The sequence below is a fragment of the Musa acuminata genome, chromosome BXJ1-3 (assembly GCF_036884655.1).
Source record: "Musa acuminata AAA Group cultivar baxijiao chromosome BXJ1-3, Cavendish_Baxijiao_AAA, whole genome shotgun sequence".
Lineage (NCBI taxonomy): Eukaryota > Viridiplantae > Streptophyta > Magnoliopsida > Zingiberales > Musaceae > Musa > Musa acuminata.
Genome location: NC_088329.1, coordinates 856233 through 877672, shown reverse-complemented (window position 1 = coordinate 877672; position 21440 = coordinate 856233). Strand labels below are relative to the sequence as shown.

Below are 21440 nucleotides of genomic sequence, written 5' to 3'. Positions count from 1 at the left end.
CCGACGGCCGACTTTGCTTCCGTAGAACACGTGGCAGAAATCACGGACCAGTAGCCTCTGGGCCCCTGCGGTCCGACCGACATCTGTACTTGTTAATTCATAACGTGGGACCCAGTATGACTAATAATATTTCGGTGACATGTGTAGCACGTGTGTGTGCGACCCCGGGCACGTAAAATGGTACACATTTTGTTGTGGCAAATCAACAAACAGGTAGCGGCCTCAACTTTCTATTCCATATCGCAACCATCGTTTAGCATCATCGAGGACGAGCTGTAGATCTCATGGAGCTGCAGAGAGTCATGCGCATGAACAGCGGAGCCGGCGAATCCAGCTACGCCAACAACTCCAAGATCCAGGTGAGTCTTCCATGTCGATCTCTTCTTCCTTCGCCGGACAACTCTCTCTCTCTCTCTCTCTCTCTATGGATTCGGTGAGTCTGCGTAGGGCGTCATCATATCGAGAACCAAGGACATACGACGGGAAGCGGTGGTAGAAGCCTATCTCTGCGCTGCTGCCTCCTCCGGGACCATGAGCATTGCCGACTTGGGCTGCTCCTCGGGTCCCAACGCGCTGCTGGTGGTTGCCGACATCGTGGAGGCCATCGAGAGAAGCTGCCTTCAGCTACGGTCCCCCCCGCCGGACTTCCACGTGCTCCTCAACGACCTATACTGGAACGACTTCAACACCGTGTTCCGATCGTTGCCCGAGTTCTACCGGGCGAGGGAGCGGCTCCCAGGCTGCGGGCGCTGTTTCTTCTCGGCAGTGCCTGGGTCGTTCTACGGCCGGCTGTTCCCCGGAAAGAGCTTGCAATTCGTGCATTCCTCGTCGAGCCTTCACTGGCTGTCTCAGGTCGGACATGCTTCCTTGTCTAACGTACCACGTTCCAGGAATCAATCAGCATGCCAAATCCCGATCCCAGATCTGTAGGTCCAAGGCAGTGGTAATTGTTGACTTTTGCTTGCAGGTTCCCGAGGAACTCCAGAACGGATCTCCCGTCTCGTGTCTGAACAAAGGGAAGGTGTACATCTCCAAGACGAGTCCTTGGGCCGTCTTGAATGCATATCTGAAGCAATTCCGGAGAGATCTCAGGCTATTTCTCCGGTGTCGTTCCGAAGAAATAGTCGGTGGAGGCCGCATGGTGCTGGCGTTGATGGACAGGAGAAGCCCAGACCTCGGGATGCCGGAGGACTGCCACCTGTGGGAGCTCCTCGCGGAGGCACTCAATGACATGGCCTCGGAGGTAATCTTCTTCACTGCTTCTTTTCGCCCTAGTCTCTCTCGCCATTACCAGTAGGCGATTAATACATCACCGTAACTCATTAACTCACCGATTAGACAAGCCGTCCAAATTATACTGCTCGATGAACAGGAAAAGTAAGACGACTTAGTTAAAGCTTATCTCCATCTCCAACACACATACGCCACTTCTCGACTTAGTTGAAGCTTATCTCCATCTCCATCTCCATCTCCAAGACACAGACGCCACTTATCTCTCTCTCTTTCTCTCATGTTAACAGCGTCCCGGATGGCATCACATCGTCCTTTGTGCCATCTAAGTCTACCGTCACTGTCGGGTGGGGTGGGGTGGGGTGGGGTGGGGTGATGAGAAAGGACTTTGTACGTTACAGTATTAAGAAAGTTTGGGTCAAAATCAGAATAAATATTATATATATATATATATATATAATATTTTATCATATAAATCAACCAATAATTGATTTACCCCTTAGGATCTTTATAATTTATGAGCAAATCATAAACATATATAACTCACAAAACTTATTATAGATAAAACATTTTTTTAAAACACATAAATTCTTTATGCACTCAACACATGTTTTTGAAATATGCATCCATGTCGATTATTTATACTTTACATGCTAACATAAAATAATACTTCAATACTTTTTAGAACAACATACATGCATTTTTAACCTTAATGGTGTAGATAACACATATATCTTGGGCTCATAAGAAATTAGTTTTTTTAAATATATTCCAATGCATAACTCCCATTGGTAGGGTTTAGATTATAGCCATACTTACTAAACAACTATCATGCTATTAAAAATAATATATCAATAATTTTTTTATAAAATTAAATTTTAATAAATATTTTTGTATATCATTTAAAAATGTATATAATCTAAAACTAATAATATTCATATATTTTTCAATCCTTTTCAAATATAATGGTTGAACATACATTTTCATATGAATTAGAAAACATAAATAAATCATATGCTTTTTCAAATCGTTAACATGTAATTTTTTTCAAAATATTTTTTAAAACATAAAATAATTTATAATTCATATAAATCATATGCATTTATCAGAACACATGCATTAATATTTCGAAAAATAAACTTGACTAGGTCATGGAATACTGATCCTAATTTTGTTTCCTTGTAAAAACATCTTATGACCCATTACAAATCTAACTCCACATTGTTTATGTAAGAGATGTGGCTAGAATGACATATAGACCAAAGAAACAATACATGGAGAATTGTTCTTACGTGATTTGACACAAGTTTAACCACATTCACAAAGTACAATCCAAATCTTTTATGAGAATAATAAACTATAAAAAATTAGAATGTTCTACTGAGTTAATTCAGTGTCAATCCCAATTCTCTAGCACTATAGGATCACCAAAATCTTGGTGATTTTTTTTTTCTGGTTAATTCGAAGGCTTGTTTTCACACGTATTTCAAATTAATTAGTTGGATGATCAGTAGTTGACAATTCTATTACTATATTATGATTTTACAAAAGTTTTAATAAGTATATATATATGATGTCATAATACAAAATTATCCTCGATAATAACTTTAACATTATTTGATTGATCAATGCATATATGCACAAAAGAGATTATGTTTTAAGCTATTTTTCACCTACGATTCATTTCTATATCATAACTTTTTTTTAAAAAATAATTGATTTAGATTCAATGTGTTTTTTTTCTTATTTTGAAACATAATACATGTCTAAATGTTATCTATCGTAGCAATTCTTTCTCATTTGTTCATAAGAAAAAATATTTTTTTTGTCAAATAACCATAAATAGATCTAAAAAATACATCGTCGTTGTAATATTTCCAATTTAACTCGTAAAGCTTCTAAATATATATATTTTTTATTTTATTCATACCGTCGAATGTTTTTTGAAGTATTTCTCAATCCTCTTTTGTTATTTTTCATGAACGTTATATCTTAAAAGCATGCCTTTTCAAATCTTAATGCTCCAAAATTATTGGAAATGAATCGAGGCAAGTTTAATTTCGAACGGACATGAATGACTAAGCTTGTTGTTTAGCTCCAAAATGAAAGCTCAAGATCTCACTTGTATCGTGCACGACAGGGCCTGGTTGCGACGGAGAAGATAGACACCTTCAATGCCCCCTTCTACGCTCCATCCTTAGAGGAGCTGAAGCAGGTGGTCGAAGAAGAAGGGTCCTTCTCGATCACAACCATAGAACACTTCGAAGCGGGCTGGGACGCCGTGGCCGATCACCATTCCGGTGGTCATGACCAGCACGACACCATTGACCGAGAGAACGGCGCGGTGCATGAACGGAGAAAGAGCTACTCTCGACGCATGGCCATGGGAGTCAGGGCTGTGCTGGAATCGATGCTGAAGGGCCACTTCGGAGAGGGCATTCTCGATGAGCTCTTCTTCCGGTACGGCAAACTGCTGGAGAGTTACTATTCCGCAAACAAACCCGAGGTGGGCAACGTGGTGGTCGCCATGGTAAGAAACTAAGTAAGCTCACTCCTCCTCATCCTTCCTCTGCTCGGACCTCCTTTACCAGTCGTCGTGTGGCATTCCTATTGAGTGTGTATCAGTAGTATGTTTAGTTCATTTACCTACTTGTCGGATCGTTGTTGCATGTTTGATCTTTATACCCATACCATACGTGGATAATATTCTCTCAGGTTATGTGTGTAATACCACTATAATCGAGATCAATTATTATTTACTAGCTTCAACGTCGAAGAAACTTTGTCGAAAATTTCACTTGACATTAATGGTGTTTGTTCTGTGTTTATTCTTTGTATATGATAGAAATAAAATAAAAAGAAGATCTCTCGCGATAACAACCTCAACAACAGTCAAGATCTATCGTAAAGTCAACTTGTCCCGATAACTTATCCTCGTGTTTGAGATATATCTCATAGTTATAGTCAATTTGTCATAGAGTTCTGGTGAATCACGTGTGCGTATTGCCGCTGCCAATTCCTTGTACTCGTCTCCTAGACAGTTGAAAATATGAATAGTAACTTCTTCATCGCTGAGGGAATGATCTATGCCAAGTTATCGATGATAATCCGCGAGTGCGGGAACGATTGACTAGGGTGGTTTGAAACTTGTACCAAGCTTCGACAGTAGTGTCACATGAAGAAATGAGACGATCCTGACGTAACCATAATTTGTGGTCCGGATTTGGTACTGGATTGGGTGAGCCTGGATGTTGAGCATCGTCGGTGAACGAAAATAGCCATCCACATAGCCTAGAAAACCATAACTAAATAATAGATTAGAGAATTGATTTACGATATCTCATCATGTAATAGGTTGTTATCGCGGGAGATTGACTGTTATCAGTATCTTTACTGAGCCCGTCGCCGGTGGTCATCCGCTCCTTGACCGTCGACCGCTTCCCGACGTCGTCCATGACAAACAGAAAGGTGGCGCCCATCACTGAACACATGCCTCGACCCCAGCTCGGCCTCGATGGCGTCCTTGATCCCGCAGGTCCCCCGGTGCGAAGCCCAGAGAGCACGTCCTCGGGCGGCTTTTATAGCGGCTCCCTCGACCACCATGCACCAGATCCTGCTCTTCGATCGTGGAAGAGACAGAAACGTCGCATCATAAGAGAACGCATCGAACTCACCTACCATCGACCGGTTCATCGACACATACATCCCCATTCTTGCACGCCTCTGATCGACCGACCTCATGCATTCGACACACTCCAAGTGCCGTTGGTCATCCGCTGCTTTGGCTTGTCCTTATTGAGTCAGATCGATTCACTCGACGGCTGCCTGATGATGACCGGCACACACGACGTATTGGAATTTTGTGCAGCACAAGGGTGGGTTGGTGGAGCTGCGAGCTTCACCAAACTCCCCGGTCGCCAACTTCGGAACGTCAAGCCTAAAAAACACAGGAACGACGAATAGAGAGATATGCATATCCTCACCCAACAAGTCATGCGGTCAATGCTTGCATTCGAATTCTAAATTATAATATTACTAAAATAATTTCCTTTCACGTCAGATCAAAATAGTCAAACTCTCACGAGTTTAATAGAATACAAATTTGCAGCCGAGTGTTGCTATTGTCGGATGCAAACGTCGAGGAATGACTTCTTCCGTCGACATGATGGGATGGGTAGAGGAAAACAAATCCTAGTGCTAATAATAATCATAAGATTTGCTAAATAATTACTTTCACAGCAGCACTTATGAAATCATACTGTGACACAAAATAAGATTCTATATGAGGATAAATAAATAGAAGAACGCTCTACCAAAAAAAACACTAATCTTTAGAGATTTCTTTCTCTCTTTTTTTTTTTTTGAGACAATCGATCGTCCAAAAAAATAATCTTGAGATATGTGAAGCAGAATACTTCCATAATCACGTCCCAATTCCAGCAGAATATCTTATGGTATTTATATTGGATCGATCCAATTATAATAGATTTATAATACCTTTATGGAGGAGGTCTCAAAAACATTACAATCTTAATGTTCTGCTGGCAGAATATTACTGCATCGATTGGAAGCTACAGTGATTGAAATTTGCTGACAGTTTGGAGTTTCCGGTTTCATTACTGTGAACTTACGACTTTTCAACGGCGTGCCAATCAGCCATGACGACCTTTCGACACTATCTTATCCTTCGACATGCAGCAGTGGGTGGGTAGGTGATCGATATGGCTGCTTCGGCCATGGAAAGACAGCATGACCTACCTTACATCTTACCTGGTCAAATCTCCACGCTTTTCACATAAGCTGGCTTTTGTTCCTTCCTTGGAATTCCAGTTAGCTGACTATATGCAGTGTTCTGTAGATATATGTGTGTATGTATGTATATATATATTGTTGGGGGAGGATTCGCCATCCTTCGCCCCTTCATCGACATCCTTCTTCAGGCGATACGCAGTGACCATTCAGCGTATCCAATCCATCCCCAAAGATGGCACACATCAACGCCTTCCCGAGGGCGCAGGGCGCCGACGGCCCGGCTACGGTCCTGGCCATCGGCACCGCCAATCCTGCACATTTCGTGGATCAGATGGAATATCCTGACTTCTTCTTCCGAATCACCAACGCAGAGGACAAGACGGAGCTCAAAGAGAAGTTTAAGCGGATATGTACGAAGCTTCTTCTTCCTTGTCTCTACTAACATGTCGGAAGAAGGAGACTGATCATTTGTTGAATGGGGTTGCAGGTGAGAATTCGGCCATCAGGAAGCGGCACATGTCCCTGACGGAGGAGATCCTCAAGGGGAACCCCAATCTGTGCGGGTACATGGAGCAGCCGTCGTTCGACGCGCGGCAGAAGGTGGTGCTGGAGGCAGTGCCAAAGATGGCGGCGGAGTCGGCCGAGAAGGCCATCAAGGAGTGGGGTCGCCCCACGTCGGACATCACACATCTGGTCTTCTGCTCCGCCGCCGGGTTGGACCTCCCGGGCGTCGACTACCGCCTGGTCCAGAAGCTCGGCCTCCCCACCTCCGTCCGCCGCGTGATGCTCTACAACGTGGGCTGCCACGCCGGCGCCTCGGCGCTCCGGTTGGCCAAGGACCTCGTCGAGAACAACAAGGGCGCCCGCGCGTTGGTGGTCTCCTCCGAGGTGAACGTCATGTTCTTCCGTGGCCCCGACGACGACCACTTCGAGAACCTCATCGGCCAGGCCCTTTTCGGCGACGGCTCGGCGGCGCTCATCGTCGGCGCTGACCCGGTCGAGGGGGTTGAGAAGCCCATCTACGAGATCAGCTCGGCGTCGCAAGTGATGGTGCCGGAGAGCGAGGAGATGGTGGCGGGGCACCTGAGGGAGATCGGCCTGACCTTCCACCTCGCGAAGAAGGTCCCCTCCATCGTCGGCAGCAACATCGTGCGGTGCCTGCAGGCGGCGTTCGCGCCGATGGGCATCACGGACTGGAACGAGCTGTTCTGGATCGTGCACACGGGCGGACGGGCCATCATCGACCAGGTGGAGGCCAATGCGGGGCTGGCGGCGGGGAAGCTGGCGCCGACGAGGCACGTGCTTAGTGAGCACGGGAACATGCAGAGCGCGTCGGTGCTGTTCATCATGGACGAGATGCGGAAGCGATCGGCGGTGGAGGGCCACGCCACCACCGGACAGGGCTGCCAGTGGGGGGTGCTCTTCGGCTTCGGCCCGGGCATCTCCGTGGAGACCGTCGTCCTCCGCAGCTTCCCGATCTAGTCCGATTCCCTCCGGTTCATGTCGTAGTATGGGTTGGAAATGTATGTCCAACTAAGTAAACCATCGTAACATGTATGTATGTATATATGCATGCATGTATTTCTTTAGAGACTTTGCCGCTTCTATAAATATAATAAATTATATTGGATCGATTTATAGTTATTGGATCGCTAAAGATGTGAAACTAATTAAAAATAAATTACTTTCACCTTTGCTATCAAATTTATACAAAATGTCTATTTAATTATAAATTTTGTTATTATATATTTGATTAAAAATTTATATGAAATACCTGTTTAATCTTTTTTACTCTTAAATTTTATTAAAATATATGGATACTAACAGGGCATAGTTTGGTAACCTGTCCTTCGACCACTGCAGACACGTCAGCCCAAGCACAATGCTGCCCCGCAAAAGTCAGGACGGCACCGCTCGAGCACAGTGCCTCCCCGTAAAAGTCGGGACGACACCGTCGGAGCACAATGCCGCCCCGCAAAAGTCGGGACGGCATCGCCCGAGCATAGTGCCATCCCGCAAAAGTCAGATCAACAACCATAAATATAATAGGTACGAGCGGTCCTCGAGGGGGATATAAAAAACCCCTCGCAGGGCCGAGGGGGACTTTTCATTTCTAATAAAATCTTCGAAGAGGTTGAAGTCGGGAGGCCCTTCCCGACCCCGACCTCGATCAGTGTGCAATAACCGAAGGCCCAGAAGCATGAGGTCAGCCCATGAGAGTCACCAACTTTGAAGCCAAAGTCCGAGCCCAACCCCTTCGGACTACGCTCTTCATCGCCTGAGCATCGATGAGAATGATCATGTGCACCCGGGACTGAACCAAGCCGTGCCAACTCACTTTGCCACGGTGTAAAGGATCCCTATCAGATACCAACTTAGGATTTTCACACATTATATCTCTGATATCATTAAAAGTGTTAGGAAGGAGAGATGTACAAAGAACTTGTCAACACTTCCTCAGTGTTCAAATTGAATCGAAACTAAACTTAATCCGATCCTTACCTTCAATGGTAATTTTAGGGTTTAGGCCCGATCGATCTTTCTCCTGTTTGAATCGATCGTTACCTTCAAAGATATTTTAATTTTTTTTAAAGAAAATGATTCTCACTCCATCATTTAATTTTTTAAAGGTAATCGTCCATTTAATTTTAATAAACTTAGTTTTAATTAAAAATTGTGCTCCACGCCATCTCACACGTCTCTGCCACCTCACTCCCGGTCACGTGACTGCCATCCATCTGGCCGGCTCAACGCCACACTCTTTTTTGTCTCTTCTGCTGCCCTCTGTGTTGTTTGTTAATGCTTTCCCTCTCTCGTCTCTTAATCCGTTGATTTCCTCTTTCGTATCTCCAATTCATTCATCTCCTCTTTTTGTCTTGCATGCCGCCGAGGTCGCCTACAACCTCTGTTGGTACGCTCTTTTCTGGGGAACCCCGTGGCCACCGGGTGCGTCGCCCGCGCGCTGGAGCTGGCGTCGTGGATCTACCGCGCCGCTTCATTGTGGTCTGCGTGACGTTCCCCTCGATATGCCACCTCCAGATCCTGCGGCTTCAGGAGTTCGCGGCGGTTTTCCGGAAGGAGTCGGAGGTGATGGCGGTGCTCAGGGAGCACCTCCGCCTGAGGAGGCAGTTCAGAGTCCATCAGCCACCTCTGCCGGGTGTTCATGGATGGTGATGGTGACGGCGAGCCAATTTGCGGCGGTTCTCGTCACCACACGCCACCGCTCCTATGACAGCCTCTTCAACGCCGGAGAGCTCGCGGTGAGCTTTTCTTGCTTTTCTCTCCCCTCAAAAGGGGCTATTTATTTTTGTCAATCTATATAACCATCTATTTCTTTTCTTTTATGTTTCTTTTAATTGGTAAAAGAAAGTTCATCTCAAGCATGAAAGACCTAAAAAAGAGAAAACTACAGGGACTACCTTAAATAGATTAAGAAAAATAAAAGGACAAAAAACCTATTTGAAAATGTAAATAAAGGGAAAAACAATCTCAGTGTAGGCATATGATTAGTAGGAATTAATTGAAATTTTGTTTTAAATTTGTCCTTCACTATTCTCTTTGAACAAATATCATATCACCAATTCTCTTATATAAGGACTTTATCGATACATTATAAGGTTTTGGATTTTTTTTTTTCACTAAGAATGAGTAGTGAAGACGGGATTCAAAATTTATTATCAACAGATAAAGTCTTTACCGACTACTCTAGCTGACATCCAATCTTATTTTCACCGTTGATCCTTTGTAAAATTTTGTTTGTTATGATCTGACCTACCTAAAATACGTAAATTAAGTGTAATGGCTACTTGATGGGCATAAATCATTAACCAAAATATTTGAAGTCCGAGTTAATGATAATAAACACTCATAGTCTGTAAATCGACTTAATTCTCCTCTTACGTATGGGATTACATTGGGTTGTTATGTTAACACTCTAAATTGGCTCTTAAATTCATCTTGTTCCCAAAGTGGATGGTTGCTAATGCATTGCCACCAGGTCACCTACTTGACAATCACTGTCTCCCTCCTCTAGTGGCATGTAATTTAGTTCCTAAACTTGCTAGGAGTACAAGACCCACAAGTTGCGAATTTGAGTAGAAGATTTCATATTCAAATTGACCATCTATTGTTTTGATTTGACTATGAGGAGGCTTTTATCAAGAAAATAAGATGTTGTTATGAGGCAGCTGGACTTTTCACGAATAGTTTTTTCCCAAAGTATCTTTTTGTTTTTCACTAGTCGTTCCATTTTCGACATTCAACCAACTGAAACTATCATGGTGGCAAATCAAACTTGATCATCAATCAGAACCGAAATGATTATGACCTCCTTTCAATTTGTTGTCACGAATCCATGACTCCATCATAACTGAAACTATCATGGGCATGATAATTGGCATCTCCAGAAACAATGGGTATGAATTTGTGAAAAAAATAGCTTCGTTAGTGTGCTTAACTTTACTTCCAATTAGGGAATGAACTGCTAGAACTTACTACGATCAAAGGATGCCTTTGTTAAGCTATCCACTCGGCATGAAATGAGGCTTTAGCATTCTCTAAGCTTTCCTTTTTGCAGATTAAGATGGAAAGTGTTGAACCTAATTTTAAAGGTGTAGTACGAAGATATATGCAGTGTTCTCTATAGTTTTTCTCTGAAAAAACAAGTTGGCCTTTCTTTATTCTTTTAGTGGATCTGTGTTTTAGTTAAAGCATCAGTGCTGAAAAATAAGAAAGAGATATATGGACACATTAGAGAAAAAATTATACTACGATTGTTTGGCACAACCCATAAATGCTATGCACAATGGCCTTCTTCCTTTGCTGAAAAGCAAGTTCACTAAGTGGTTATCTTATTCAGGCTGTGATTTTGATTTGAGCTTTGTTGATCGCATGCAGAACTTGTCATACATGCTCGGAAGAAACAGCAGCATGATATAACCTGAAGCAATGCCCATGGTTAATCAGAGTCATTGAATAGTGTATTTTTGGTTGTGTACTTGCAGCTCTACTCAATTCTGCTTGTGATCGGATTGGTCATATGCTCATGCAGCATGGCGAAATCACAGATAAAGCCCAAGCACTCACAAGCCATGCTTCAAAATGGCACGTTTGTGCAACGATCGAGTCTTTTGCTATAGATATCTCCAAATCCGATTCTGAATTCCCTGTGCTTAACGGCTAGTGCGACTCGGATGAGGAACTGGAATGCATGAAGATCGTACATCCTCATGGTCACACCATTTTCTTCCAAAAGAGACAAGCATTTGGTAAATCTCTGAAATCATTTGGTATTAAGCACTTCTTCGTTACCTGACTGTTTGGGCTTACCTAGCAAACTCTGGTTTAACTCTGCTTCAATTGTGTTGAAATTGATGAATTAGTGAAAGTTAACGTAGATGAGATCTGGTCTTTTCGTTTTCATTTTTTTTTATTCTTAGCTATGACAACATGCAGAAATCGATGATTAGTCTTAGTCAAGTTAACATAGATGAGACTGACACTAATTCAACCCAAAATATAATCTTATTAAGTTGTGGAACTAACCCGACTCCTTCAAATTTCAATCTTTGGGATGAGATTCTTCTCTTAGTCCTCTGGAGAACAACAGGGCAGGGATCACCATATTAGGCTTCACGGTGGACGGGGCTTGGCTTCACACCATATTTATTTATGCTGGAAATTACTTTGTTCCTGTGGCTTTTGGGCAAGACAATTAATTGGGATCTCTTGAAGCCACCAGTCTCCATGATTCAGATCATTCTTCTCTATCTGCGTATAGATTCTTGATTGCATTCTTCTAACGGTGTAAAGCATATCTTAGGTTTTCAAGTAGAACTACTCTCTTTAGTCGCTGCTCAATTTCTATCCTCCAAATTATCTTCTGAGTGTGCCACTCGAGGCTCCAAAAGTATCGTAAACTGAAGGTTTATACATGTGAATGTGTACCAGTTTACTACAATCTGCATCGTTCGTCGGCAGTCACAAAAGTTTATGTTGCTTCTCTCATGTCGTTGTTTGAATTGGTGTGTGAGATGGATACACAGGTTTGGGCTTCTGCTATGAGACGCACGGCATGGTTTTGTTGAGATGCTTTTGTACTTCCAACACCACCAGCATTTAATCCTTAATCGTTTTGTTCTCTCTCTTCTCGAGTGCTCGAACGAACAATGCCAATGCAGATTGTACAAAGTTTATGTTGCTTCTCTCATAGTCAAGATTTGTAAGAAGAAGAAGAAGAAAAAAGATGTCGATCACAATCGAGGAACAGATGATTAACAATCTATTTGTAATATTTAATAGATTATTAATCCTAACCCATTTATGCCACGAGAAGCAATGGTTGGTAAGTCGGTGCATTGAAGAGGAGGGCGGCTGTTGCAGGGGCAAATTAGACCTCAGCGTGTAGTCATGTTTTCTTCTCTTTTTGTGCGCTCCATGCGGCAGTTCACACAGCCAATAAAGCAAAGCAGCGGCGGTTTGTGGCCGGCGCAGGCAAAATGATGACGACTGACCGTGTTGCTTCGAAGGCATGGCGGGAGTGGGGAGGAGATGACAACAGTGATGGCGGGAGAGGGGAGGAGATGGCAACAGCGAAAGGGGGAGCGGCGAGGCGAGGTTAAGCGTTGGGGGGTGCGGCTTTACAGCTCGCGGGGTGCAGTTGCTTTACTGGCAGCAGACGGTGGTGGGAAAGAAAAGTTTGCTTTCTCTGAGCTCCCAGGTGGTGTCCAAAAAGACTCGAGCCACAGAGAGAGAGAGAGAGAGAGAGAGAGAGAGTGATCAATCCCCCACCGTCGGTCTCTGCTATTGGTGGGAGTATTTTTAGATATTCGAAATTAGATTAATTGGAGAATAAAAACAAATTAAATATGAAAATATTTAATTCTCCATATATATAGAGCAATCATATATATATATATATATATATATATATATATATATATATATATATATATATATATATATCTTCATATAAAAAATTATTATGACACATATATATTTTTTTCAGTAAAAAAAATACTACTCATTGAGCAACAGATAGATTCAAAGAGAACAAACAATTACAGGTAAAGAGATACTTTTAAGAAAGAAAGCGAAAAAGGTGAAGTTAACAGCGATGGCTACAAACAGTGCTGCCTTACTTGCTTCCCGGGTTTGTTTAAACTGTATAGCTTTCCTTCTCCTAACTTTCCTTCACTGTATGGCTTTCGAGGAACAACTCATCATCTATCAAATTGGAATCCACACGTTCATCGACCATTCTCATATCATTATGATGATGATGTGGTAACGACATTACATCTAGCATTAAACCCCATCCGAAAAGATGCATCAATTCCCCCAACCAAGCATGAGTGTTAAGAGTTACACGGAGCAAACAAACCCATAATCCACATTGTTTTATGTAAGTCAGCAAACAAATTTACATATTATATATTTATAGAGAGAGAGAGAGAGAGAGAGTGAGAGAGAGTGAGAGAGAGAATCTAATAATAAACGCAACAAAATCTAGCAGAACAAATAGCACAAGGATACACCCTAAAACTCCGCATCCATGGCATGCATGCTTCTTGTCGTCACTGTACCTAACCTCTATCCAATGGCTCATTATACTCTATTTGCAATAATAAAACACATACACACACATACCTTTTTTTTCCTTTGCTTCTCTCTTATTCTTCACCTTTCCATTCCCGCCATTAATAACCTGAAACCAAAATAACAATATGAATTGAATTCAATCCAATCCAAATCCACATAATAAAAATCCTGCAAGTAATTAATTACCTTTGATGGCTAGATTTGGGGGGCCTAATCGTCAATGAGGCCACCCGATGGAGAACAACTGCTTGAGCCGACCGCCGGAGATCCGCTGCAACGCCTTCTTGGCCCCGGGGACGTCGGCCTCCACCAGCTTCTGCAAATGATGGCACGCCCCGGCCTCCCCGATCCGCTTCCGAGCGCCGCCACGGCCGGCCGTCATTGCGAGCACAACCGCCACCGGGAGCTGCTTCCCGACTGCATCGTTCCTCGGGTCCAGCATCTGCACCAACCTCGTCACGCTCTTTTCGTCCCTCGACAGCTCCCTCCGATTCGACGCCACCGCCAGCAACGACGTCAGAGCCCCCGCCGCCGCCTGCTGCGCGCTCCCCAGCTTCGAGCACTCCATCATCTTGACCAGCGCCGGTATCGACTCCGCTACGGATCGCTTGATGACTTCGCCTGGGGCGAGATCGGAGACCAGCGACGCCGCTGTCTGCTGGCTCGCGAGGCTCCCGCGCTTGATCAGATCCGTCAGTTGGGCGAAGAAAGATGGGGACGACGAGAGGAGCTTGGCGGCGGCGGGAGAGGCGGAGAGGGCGCTGATCGCTCTCAGGGCGTGATCTATGGCCTCCGGGTCCGATGCGTCGCGGAGAAACTGGAGGAGACGGCGTAGGCCACCCTCTTGGAGGATGGCGGCGCGGATCTCGGAGCCGCCCATCACGGCGAGGGAGGCGAGGCAGAGGGCGGCATTCTTTTGGGCTTCGAGATTACCGGAGACAAGAAGGTCGACGAGGACCGGGACGGCGCCGTCCTCCGCCATGGAGGCCCTACTGTCCTCGATGACAGCCACGTTCTTGAGGGATCCGGCGGCGAGGGCTTGGACGGCGGGCGAGCCGGATCCGGTGTGGCAGGCGGCGACGAGGATCGACACGCCGCCGTAGGCGGAGACGGCCCAGGCGCATGCGCGGTCGGCGGTCATGGCGTGGATCGCGGCGGCGGTGCGCTCTTTCAGGGCGGCGGGTCCGGCGTCGAGGAGGCGGAGGAGGGGGCCGAGGGCGCCCTCCTCGAAGACGGCGTGGCGGGAAGCGTCGGAGGCGGTGGCGAGGTGGGAGATGGCGGCGACGGCGCGGTCGCGGAGGAGGGAGTGGGCGGAGGGGTCGAGGAGGCGGAGCAGGGAGGGCAGGTCGCCCTCGTCGACGACGAGGCGGGAGACCTTGGCAGGATCGGCGGCGAGGAGGTCCAGGAGGGAGTCGAGGGCCTTGTGCTTGAGGTCGAGCGTGCCGATCTGGAGGCGGGCAAAGACGTCGCGGACGAAGAGGGCAAGCTCGGCGCGGGAGGCGGAGGGCCCGGGGACCGGTAGGACGATGGCAGCCGCCGAATCGGCGTCGGAGTGGGAGGAGTCGTGGTGGAGGAGACCGGAACGGAGGAGGAGATTGAGGTCGTGGAGGTGGAGGGAGAGGGCCGAGGCGGCGATGTCGAGGTCGCTCTGAAGTCGGAGTTTGCCTCCGGGGAGAGAAGGATCGAGGCAGCGATCCGAGAGGGAGAGGAGGTCGCGGAGGGTGGAGCGGAGGGCGGGGAGGAGGTGGTCGCGGAAGAGCGGGTTGGAGGGCCAGTGGGGGGAGGCCGAGGCGTCGACGAGGGCGGAGAGGAGGAGTGAGAGCTTGGAGTGAAGCAAGCGCCACCGGCCGACGAGGGACCGTGCGGAGAGTGCGGCAGCGAGGAGGAAAGGGAGGAGGCGTTGGAGGATGAGGTCGAGGCTCTCGGCCGGCGACCTGGGAGACTCATCGCCATCATCTTCTGCTGCTGCTGCGGCGGCGGCGGAGGACATTAAGGAAGCGTGATCAGTCATAGGTGAGCTTTTTGGCTTCCTCCGACTCTCTCCTCCTTTTCTTCGATCTACCTTCGTTTATGGAAGGTGGAGGAGGTTGCGTTAGTTGCAAGAGTAAAGGGCGGAGATGAGATAGGGGCGTAGCTGGGCGAGCCGGACAGGGAACACGAAATCCGTTCCATCCGGTGATTGCCTTTCTACACGGGGTCCATCGAGGACGCTAGCAAGATTTTCTGAATCCTGGTTGGAGCGTGACAGCTGCGTCGCACACCCACGGGAAAGGTACGTGGTAGGTCCGACGCTATGGAAATGGACGGATGGGATTGCTTGCAAGGGAACACGAAGCGGGCCGCGATGGTGGACACAGGGAGGAGTCGACGAAGCAGAGAGAGAGAGAGAGAGAGAGAGAGGGGAGTAAATGCTCAACTGATCGAGGCCCCGACGCATGTGAGTAGCGGCCGGCGTGGCGGCGGGGACGGAAGATTTATTGGAATCCTACTTTGTTGCTTGTTGGGATCAGTCAGGAGGAGGATAAATGGTGCGGAATGGAATCCGACTAATTTGAATATTTTTTATATATTAAATATGAATTGGACTTTAAAATTAATTTCTAAAAATAATCTATGCTTTTATATTCTTAACATTCGCCTCACTTATATTAGACTAAGAATGATTCTACAATTGGAATTCTTTGTTGATATATAATTGGGATCAATGATTTTTTTTAGTTTTCATTCATTTGTTAAAGTGGAAAGTAAAAGAGAAAGAATACACATGTCCATTTTGATTTCAGCTTAATTTGTTTTTATTAATATCATTCCATTTAGTAGCTTAATCTTAGATGATATGTGATCTATATTTTTATACACTTGCTGTTGAATTGTATTTATTATCTATTAGGCTCTTAAGTTTTTACATTTTATCGTCACCTACTACCTAATTACTTAAGATATTATCGGAATAGGTCACGAGTTTGAATCTAAATCGGTAAAAGAACAAGGATTTTAAGTTTGTGATTTAAATATTTTGTTTTCTTTTTTTCTTTTAGGATTTTATCTTCGTGAGTAAATGCATTGTAGGGGAGAGGTTAGGCGTCCATAAGCTTCGTCTACTGGTTTAATTAATCGAGTCAATGATGGAAAGCTACGAGTTGTCTTCCACTGCAACTTTCTTCTCACTCGCAGTTGCAGGACGACGGTGGTAGGGAAAGAGCCGCGTCGCATGCCGTCCTCCTTTTCGGGTCACTTTCTCGTAAAACGTTTGTTGATGGGAATGCAGCGAAAGCAAAAGCATTGACCGAGGCGAAGCGAAGCGACGTAACGTGTCGTCCGCAGTCCTCCTCTCCTCGCTCCCTTCGCTCTCGGGGTGCTCTCTACCCAACACAGTTGGGATCATATTTCATCCTCTTACCTGCTGTTCTAAATTTGGCGGTCGTGTCTTTTCAATATCTATTTTGCGGATTGGAATTTTGGGCTTTAGGGTTTCAGAGTTTTGAGTCATACGTCGAGGGTGGAAAATTAGAGCCAATCAATCTATGATGCTCTTACACAAACTCACCGAGTCAACATATGCTGGATTTACAATTAAAACGAACTGAAAAAGATAGAAAGGATGTCAATTTTTATAATGTTAGAATCGTATGATCAAACCAAAGATTCTCTGCTTTCGGTGATGAGTGTTAGAATTGCATAATGCTAAATTGACGAGTCAACATTCTTAACATTTGAATGACCATAAAAAATATTTTCTTGCCACTAAATTCAAATTTAGTAAGGACATATGTTTGAGCTATCGTGAAACACAATTCCCACCATGACATTTGAATCAATCATGCTGCAATGGTGTCCACCAAACAGACTCGATTTATTATAATACATTTGTCGTGGCTTTGTATCTTATGTGTCGAGTCTTGATTTGGGTAATCACGTTAGTGAGATGACAAAGACAGACCCACATTATAGTGACTTCCATACATCAAAAACTTACAACTCGAATCATATATATATATATATATATATATATATATATATATATATATATATATATATATATCCCATCCGATTACAAGGCGATGCCAACAGGTCGCAGTGATATCTGGACGAAATCATAGACTACCGCAAGCGATTTCACAAAAAAGAAACCCAACCGCTTGCAATCCGAACACGAAGACCTAAAATGCCTACAGAAACAACTGCCCACCATGACAATTTGAAGACATAAAGCGATAGAGGTCGAAAAGCATCCGACATCGGATGGTCCTATCTGGAATAAGGTTCCTCTAAACCACTCTCGAGCATGGAGTTATTTATTATTCTCGCATATTTTCCAAGATGGAAATGCTGGCCTTCCTAACTAAAAAATGGAGCAGATGAAATTTTCATGCAAGTTACGTCGAATCGCTCTATGAATCTTTGATCAGAAACCCTTGCCTTTGCAGCAGCAAAGCGATGGTACTCGTCGAAAATGGAAGTGAGGCACCAACGCTGAAGCTTTCTTAGGCAGCCTACGATGCAACCGGTTCGGTGCTGGATAGGTGGATCGAAGACGAGAGAGAGAGAGTCAGACTTCCACACGTCGAGCAGATGATAATGGTGGAGAAGGAATTGGGTTTTACCTTTCCTCGTTTGCAATGAATTAGGAGCGGGTGGTTTCGGACATCTGCAATTCAAATTAGAGTCCACAGAATCATGTAAAACTGAGTGAGTTTCACCTAAAGGGGGAGGGGAAAAATTAAAGCGAGTTTAATTTATGAATTTTCCCTACCAAGAACAACCTCGAGGGCCTCGCAAATTGTCTCTTCTGGAATGTCGACAAACGGTTCCTGCATAGCAAGTTGCAATTACAGTGATTAATAGAGTTGATGTAACAAGGTATGCTAATGTCAAACTAGCCAAAACAGTCATAATCACCCATCTTTGGTTGATACAAAGTTGATGAACTATTTTTGTATATGTTGGAAGTAATATGGAATTTACGCAAGTTCTTTTCCAGTAGTTCTTTGAGATGGCAACTCAGAACCCAAAATTGCACATATGACTCATTAACTGCAAATGGACATAAGAAAAAAACAAAACAAAACAAAAGATGGCAGCAGAATAGAAGCACCTATATATTAAACATATCAGTCTCCTATATCCCAAATCCCTGGAATGTATATCATGCAGCAGAACTCTAATGTTGACATAAGCATGACAGCAACACAAAAACAAAAAGAGATAAAGAGCAAAGAATTTAGGGCAGCCAAAAAATGCTAAGAAGATGCGAACAAAAAGAGAAAAAAAAATATATATATATATATAATGTGAATAGCTTAGAGATCATGAAGCTTTATATATATACTGCCATTGTAAGCTTGGTATAAGCGTATCTTTGATATACTACACTGGTGTGTGCCAATCAGAACAAGTCCACACAGCCAACATGGCATTCCATTTTTGATATCATATATTTCTTTAAACTGGAAGGCTGCCCAAAGTTTAGAGCTCTTAACTCTCGTGCATACTAGAAATGTATTCGTATTTCAACCCATGGCACATCCATTCCTCAGACTGCAGCCTAATGCCTGTATCTTTGGCAGTTGCAAGTGCGAGGTGTAACTGTAAATGTCTGCAATTACCACTTGTAGGCAAAACCAGCAGTTGAAAGTGCAGTGTTTGGATTTTTGCATGTATAGTTGTTACTTACAGTTGCAACTAAGGCAGAGGAAATGGTAGCTAGTGTTTGTAAAAGGAGACAACAGTCATGCTCACAATAGAAGCAAGGGGAACAACTTATGAGGAGACAAAAAGTGTGAGATGATGAAGAGGAGGGTATTTGAATATAATTTTGGCTTACAACCCAAACTGCAAGTACAATCAATATGTGGCATTTCAAACTGCAAGTTCACTTGCAGTATGTATAGATTAATTACATAAGCACATGTCACGAGTGGCTTACTTATAGACAACCAAAACACCTGCAAGTGAGCTACTTACTGCATAGGACTTGCAGGCAGTACATCTGTGGGCAATCAAATTGCCCCCGACACACCTCAAAGATGAATATTTATGAAAAATTTTCAAAACTTTCTTCATTTTTTCTGAATGAGGATGGAATTACAATGCTTAAAAGAACATGGCCCTCATGCCCAAAACCTCATATGTTATGGAATGAATATACAGGATATATATATAGCATAAGATGAAAGGAACTATCATGGTTGTCTTGTCCCAATGAAGTATGTTAATTATCATAAGGCATATAATTTCCCTCACAAACTTAGAGAAGATTAGCCTATAAAAATTCAAGGAGCAAAAAGAAAAGGGGGCATGTAACCAATCAAAAACATTATTCAAAATTTCAAATAGCTAAAGGCTTTTCCATTTCATCAGTGTAAATTGTGCAAGGCAATTTTCTCTCTTTCCTAGTTTGTTTGGCATATACGGAGGTGGATGAATCTATATTTCAGAGACTTTTCTGGTAGGTTTTCCTTGTGTGTATATATTTGACTCCCCATCTGATCCATCTAAATGTCTCGATCCAATATCATACTTGTGTTGCTGTTTTCTTCTTTGTATGTTGAAAAATGACAGTGACTTTAGGTAGATAGTTACGTCTCCCACAAGCAGATCTAGAATCAAGGTAATCCATCTGACCAAAGTTTGACAAGAAAGTGCGCTGGGTGAAGAATCAATTAATTTCAATATCAAACAGCGACATCAAGAAAACTAGAGAATGCAGAGTTTAAGCCGTAAGGAGGCAAAATCAAAAGGGAATATACAGAATCATAAAAGATATACTAAGGGATCATATGATACTATCCGAGATCTCGGCTGAAGCATGAACTCTTTATTGACCATGACCTTCTTTTATATATATATATATATATATATATATATATATATATATATATATATATATATATATATATATATATATATATATATATATATATATATATATATATATATATATATTTATTTAAAAGGATTTGTAAACAGAGAGAAACGCTAATGAAAACTTCCAATAGGCACAAAGAGCTTGGCCTAGAAACCAGTGATTACCCTAATCAAACAGTCGATAAAATTGAGATGGGAAAGGAACAATAGTTTTGTTGTGGTACCTTACAACCGTCGATCCCGAACTGGAACAGCTTGATCCCGTTCTCCCGAAGGAACTCCATGTTCTCCTCCGGGTAGGGCTCAGGGCAAAGACACCTAACAAGAACCCCGGTCCATCAAACCCCTCAATCCCCCACCATAATCGCCACAAACGGGGTAAACTCAAACCGAACAGAGAGAGAGAGAGAGAGAGAGAGAGAGAGAGAGAGAGAGAGAGAGAGAGAGAGAGAGAGAGAGGAACATACAAGACGGAGCGGAGCCTGAGCGTCGTCAAGAAGCAGAAGTTGGCGGCGTCCGGGAAACCGGAGCGGTAGAGGCCGCAGCCGACCATGGCAAAGTTGGGCGGCGGGACGAAGAGGTGCGGCACTTCCTCCGCGCCAGGGGGCTGCAAGACCAACGCCACTACCGCGATCGACGCCTCCTCTCCCATTCGAAACGTAGACAGGATGTTCGTCGAAATGCCCACCTCAATTGTGGTGAACGATGGGAGGAATTCAAAGACGAGTGAGACTCTCTTTTATAAAGCGGGGAGGGATGACGATAACTGACTAAACTGACTCTCTTTCTTTCCCTCTGTTAAAGAGACGATTGTCGAGTTCAAATTGTTCAAAATTAGAGAGAGAGAGAGAGAGAGAGAGAGAGAGGTAAGAGTTTGTTTAGGATGTGGTAGCACAACTCCTTTCTCGACTGATAGATTAGAATAGATTAGCTGCTAGAGAAAGGAATCATCTCAATACAAAATATCATTCAAGACTACGTACGTGTGTCGG

General features: G+C 44.1%; 4 protein-coding genes and 1 pseudogene across 4 annotated transcripts; 3 read left to right on the top strand and 2 right to left on the bottom strand.

The window, feature by feature from the left end:
• Positions 1 to 200: 200 nt before the first annotated feature.
• Positions 201 to 3944, top strand: LOC135614870 (probable jasmonic acid carboxyl methyltransferase 1). Its single transcript, XM_065112704.1, has 4 exons — positions 201 to 359; positions 448 to 852; positions 968 to 1243; positions 3371 to 3944. Exons 1-4 carry the CDS (start codon positions 285 to 287, stop codon positions 3770 to 3772), a joined length of 1158 nt encoding a protein of 385 aa, XP_064968776.1. The 5' UTR covers positions 201 to 284; the 3' UTR covers positions 3773 to 3944.
• Positions 3945 to 6128: 2184 nt separating this feature from the next.
• On the top strand, positions 6129 to 7626 carry LOC135614869 (phenylpropanoylacetyl-CoA synthase-like). Its single transcript, XM_065112698.1, has 2 exons — positions 6129 to 6392; positions 6470 to 7626. The coding sequence occupies exons 1-2, from the start codon at positions 6215 to 6217 to the stop codon at positions 7462 to 7464; spliced, it is 1173 nt and encodes a 390-aa protein (XP_064968770.1). The 5' UTR covers positions 6129 to 6214; the 3' UTR covers positions 7465 to 7626.
• Positions 7627 to 8827: 1201 nt separating this feature from the next.
• LOC135635840 (uncharacterized) lies at positions 8828 to 11841 on the top strand (annotated as a pseudogene).
• A 1510-nt stretch (positions 11842 to 13351) lies between these two features.
• LOC135614863 (uncharacterized) lies at positions 13352 to 15704 on the bottom strand. The gene is made up of 2 exons (XM_065112687.1): positions 13768 to 15704; positions 13352 to 13687 (listed from the first exon to the last, which is right to left on the bottom strand). Exon 1 carries the CDS (start codon positions 15590 to 15592, stop codon positions 13799 to 13801), a length of 1794 nt encoding a protein of 597 aa, XP_064968759.1. The 5' UTR covers positions 15593 to 15704; the 3' UTR covers positions 13352 to 13687; positions 13768 to 13798.
• Positions 15705 to 17583: 1879 nt separating this feature from the next.
• On the bottom strand, positions 17584 to 21374 carry LOC135636322 (tyrosine-protein phosphatase DSP1-like). Its single transcript, XM_065148007.1, has 5 exons — positions 20916 to 21374; positions 20673 to 20766; positions 18335 to 18392; positions 18186 to 18229; positions 17584 to 18096 (listed from the first exon to the last, which is right to left on the bottom strand). The coding sequence occupies exons 1-5, from the start codon at positions 21098 to 21100 to the stop codon at positions 17920 to 17922; spliced, it is 558 nt and encodes a 185-aa protein (XP_065004079.1). The 5' UTR covers positions 21101 to 21374; the 3' UTR covers positions 17584 to 17919.
• Positions 21375 to 21440: the final 66 nt, after the last annotated feature.

Coding starts and splice junctions, on each gene's coding strand:
- LOC135614870 (XM_065112704.1), top strand. CDS start 285: ATGGAGCTGCAGAGAGTCATGCGCATGAACAGCGGAGCCGGCGAATCC. Junction 853..967: donor GCCTTCACTGGCTGTCTCAG/GTCGGACATGCT, acceptor TTTTGCTTGCAG/GTTCCCGAGGAACTCCAGAA. Junction 1,244..3,370: donor TCAATGACATGGCCTCGGAG/GTAATCTTCTTC, acceptor CGTGCACGACAG/GGCCTGGTTGCGACGGAGAA.
- LOC135614869 (XM_065112698.1), top strand. CDS start 6,215: ATGGCACACATCAACGCCTTCCCGAGGGCGCAGGGCGCCGACGGCCCG. Junction 6,393..6,469: donor AGAGAAGTTTAAGCGGATAT/GTACGAAGCTTC, acceptor ATGGGGTTGCAG/GTGAGAATTCGGCCATCAGG.
- LOC135614863 (XM_065112687.1), bottom strand. CDS start 15,592: ATGACTGATCACGCTTCCTTAATGTCCTCCGCCGCCGCCGCAGCAGCA.
- LOC135636322 (XM_065148007.1), bottom strand. CDS start 21,100: ATGGGAGAGGAGGCGTCGATCGCGGTAGTGGCGTTGGTCTTGCAGCCC. Junction 20,767..20,915: donor CTCAGGCTCCGCTCCGTCTT/GTATGTTCCTCT, acceptor GGTTCTTGTTAG/GTGTCTTTGCCCTGAGCCCT. Junction 18,393..20,672: donor TCGGGATCGACGGTTGTAAG/GTACCACAACAA, acceptor CTTGCTATGCAG/GAACCGTTTGTCGACATTCC.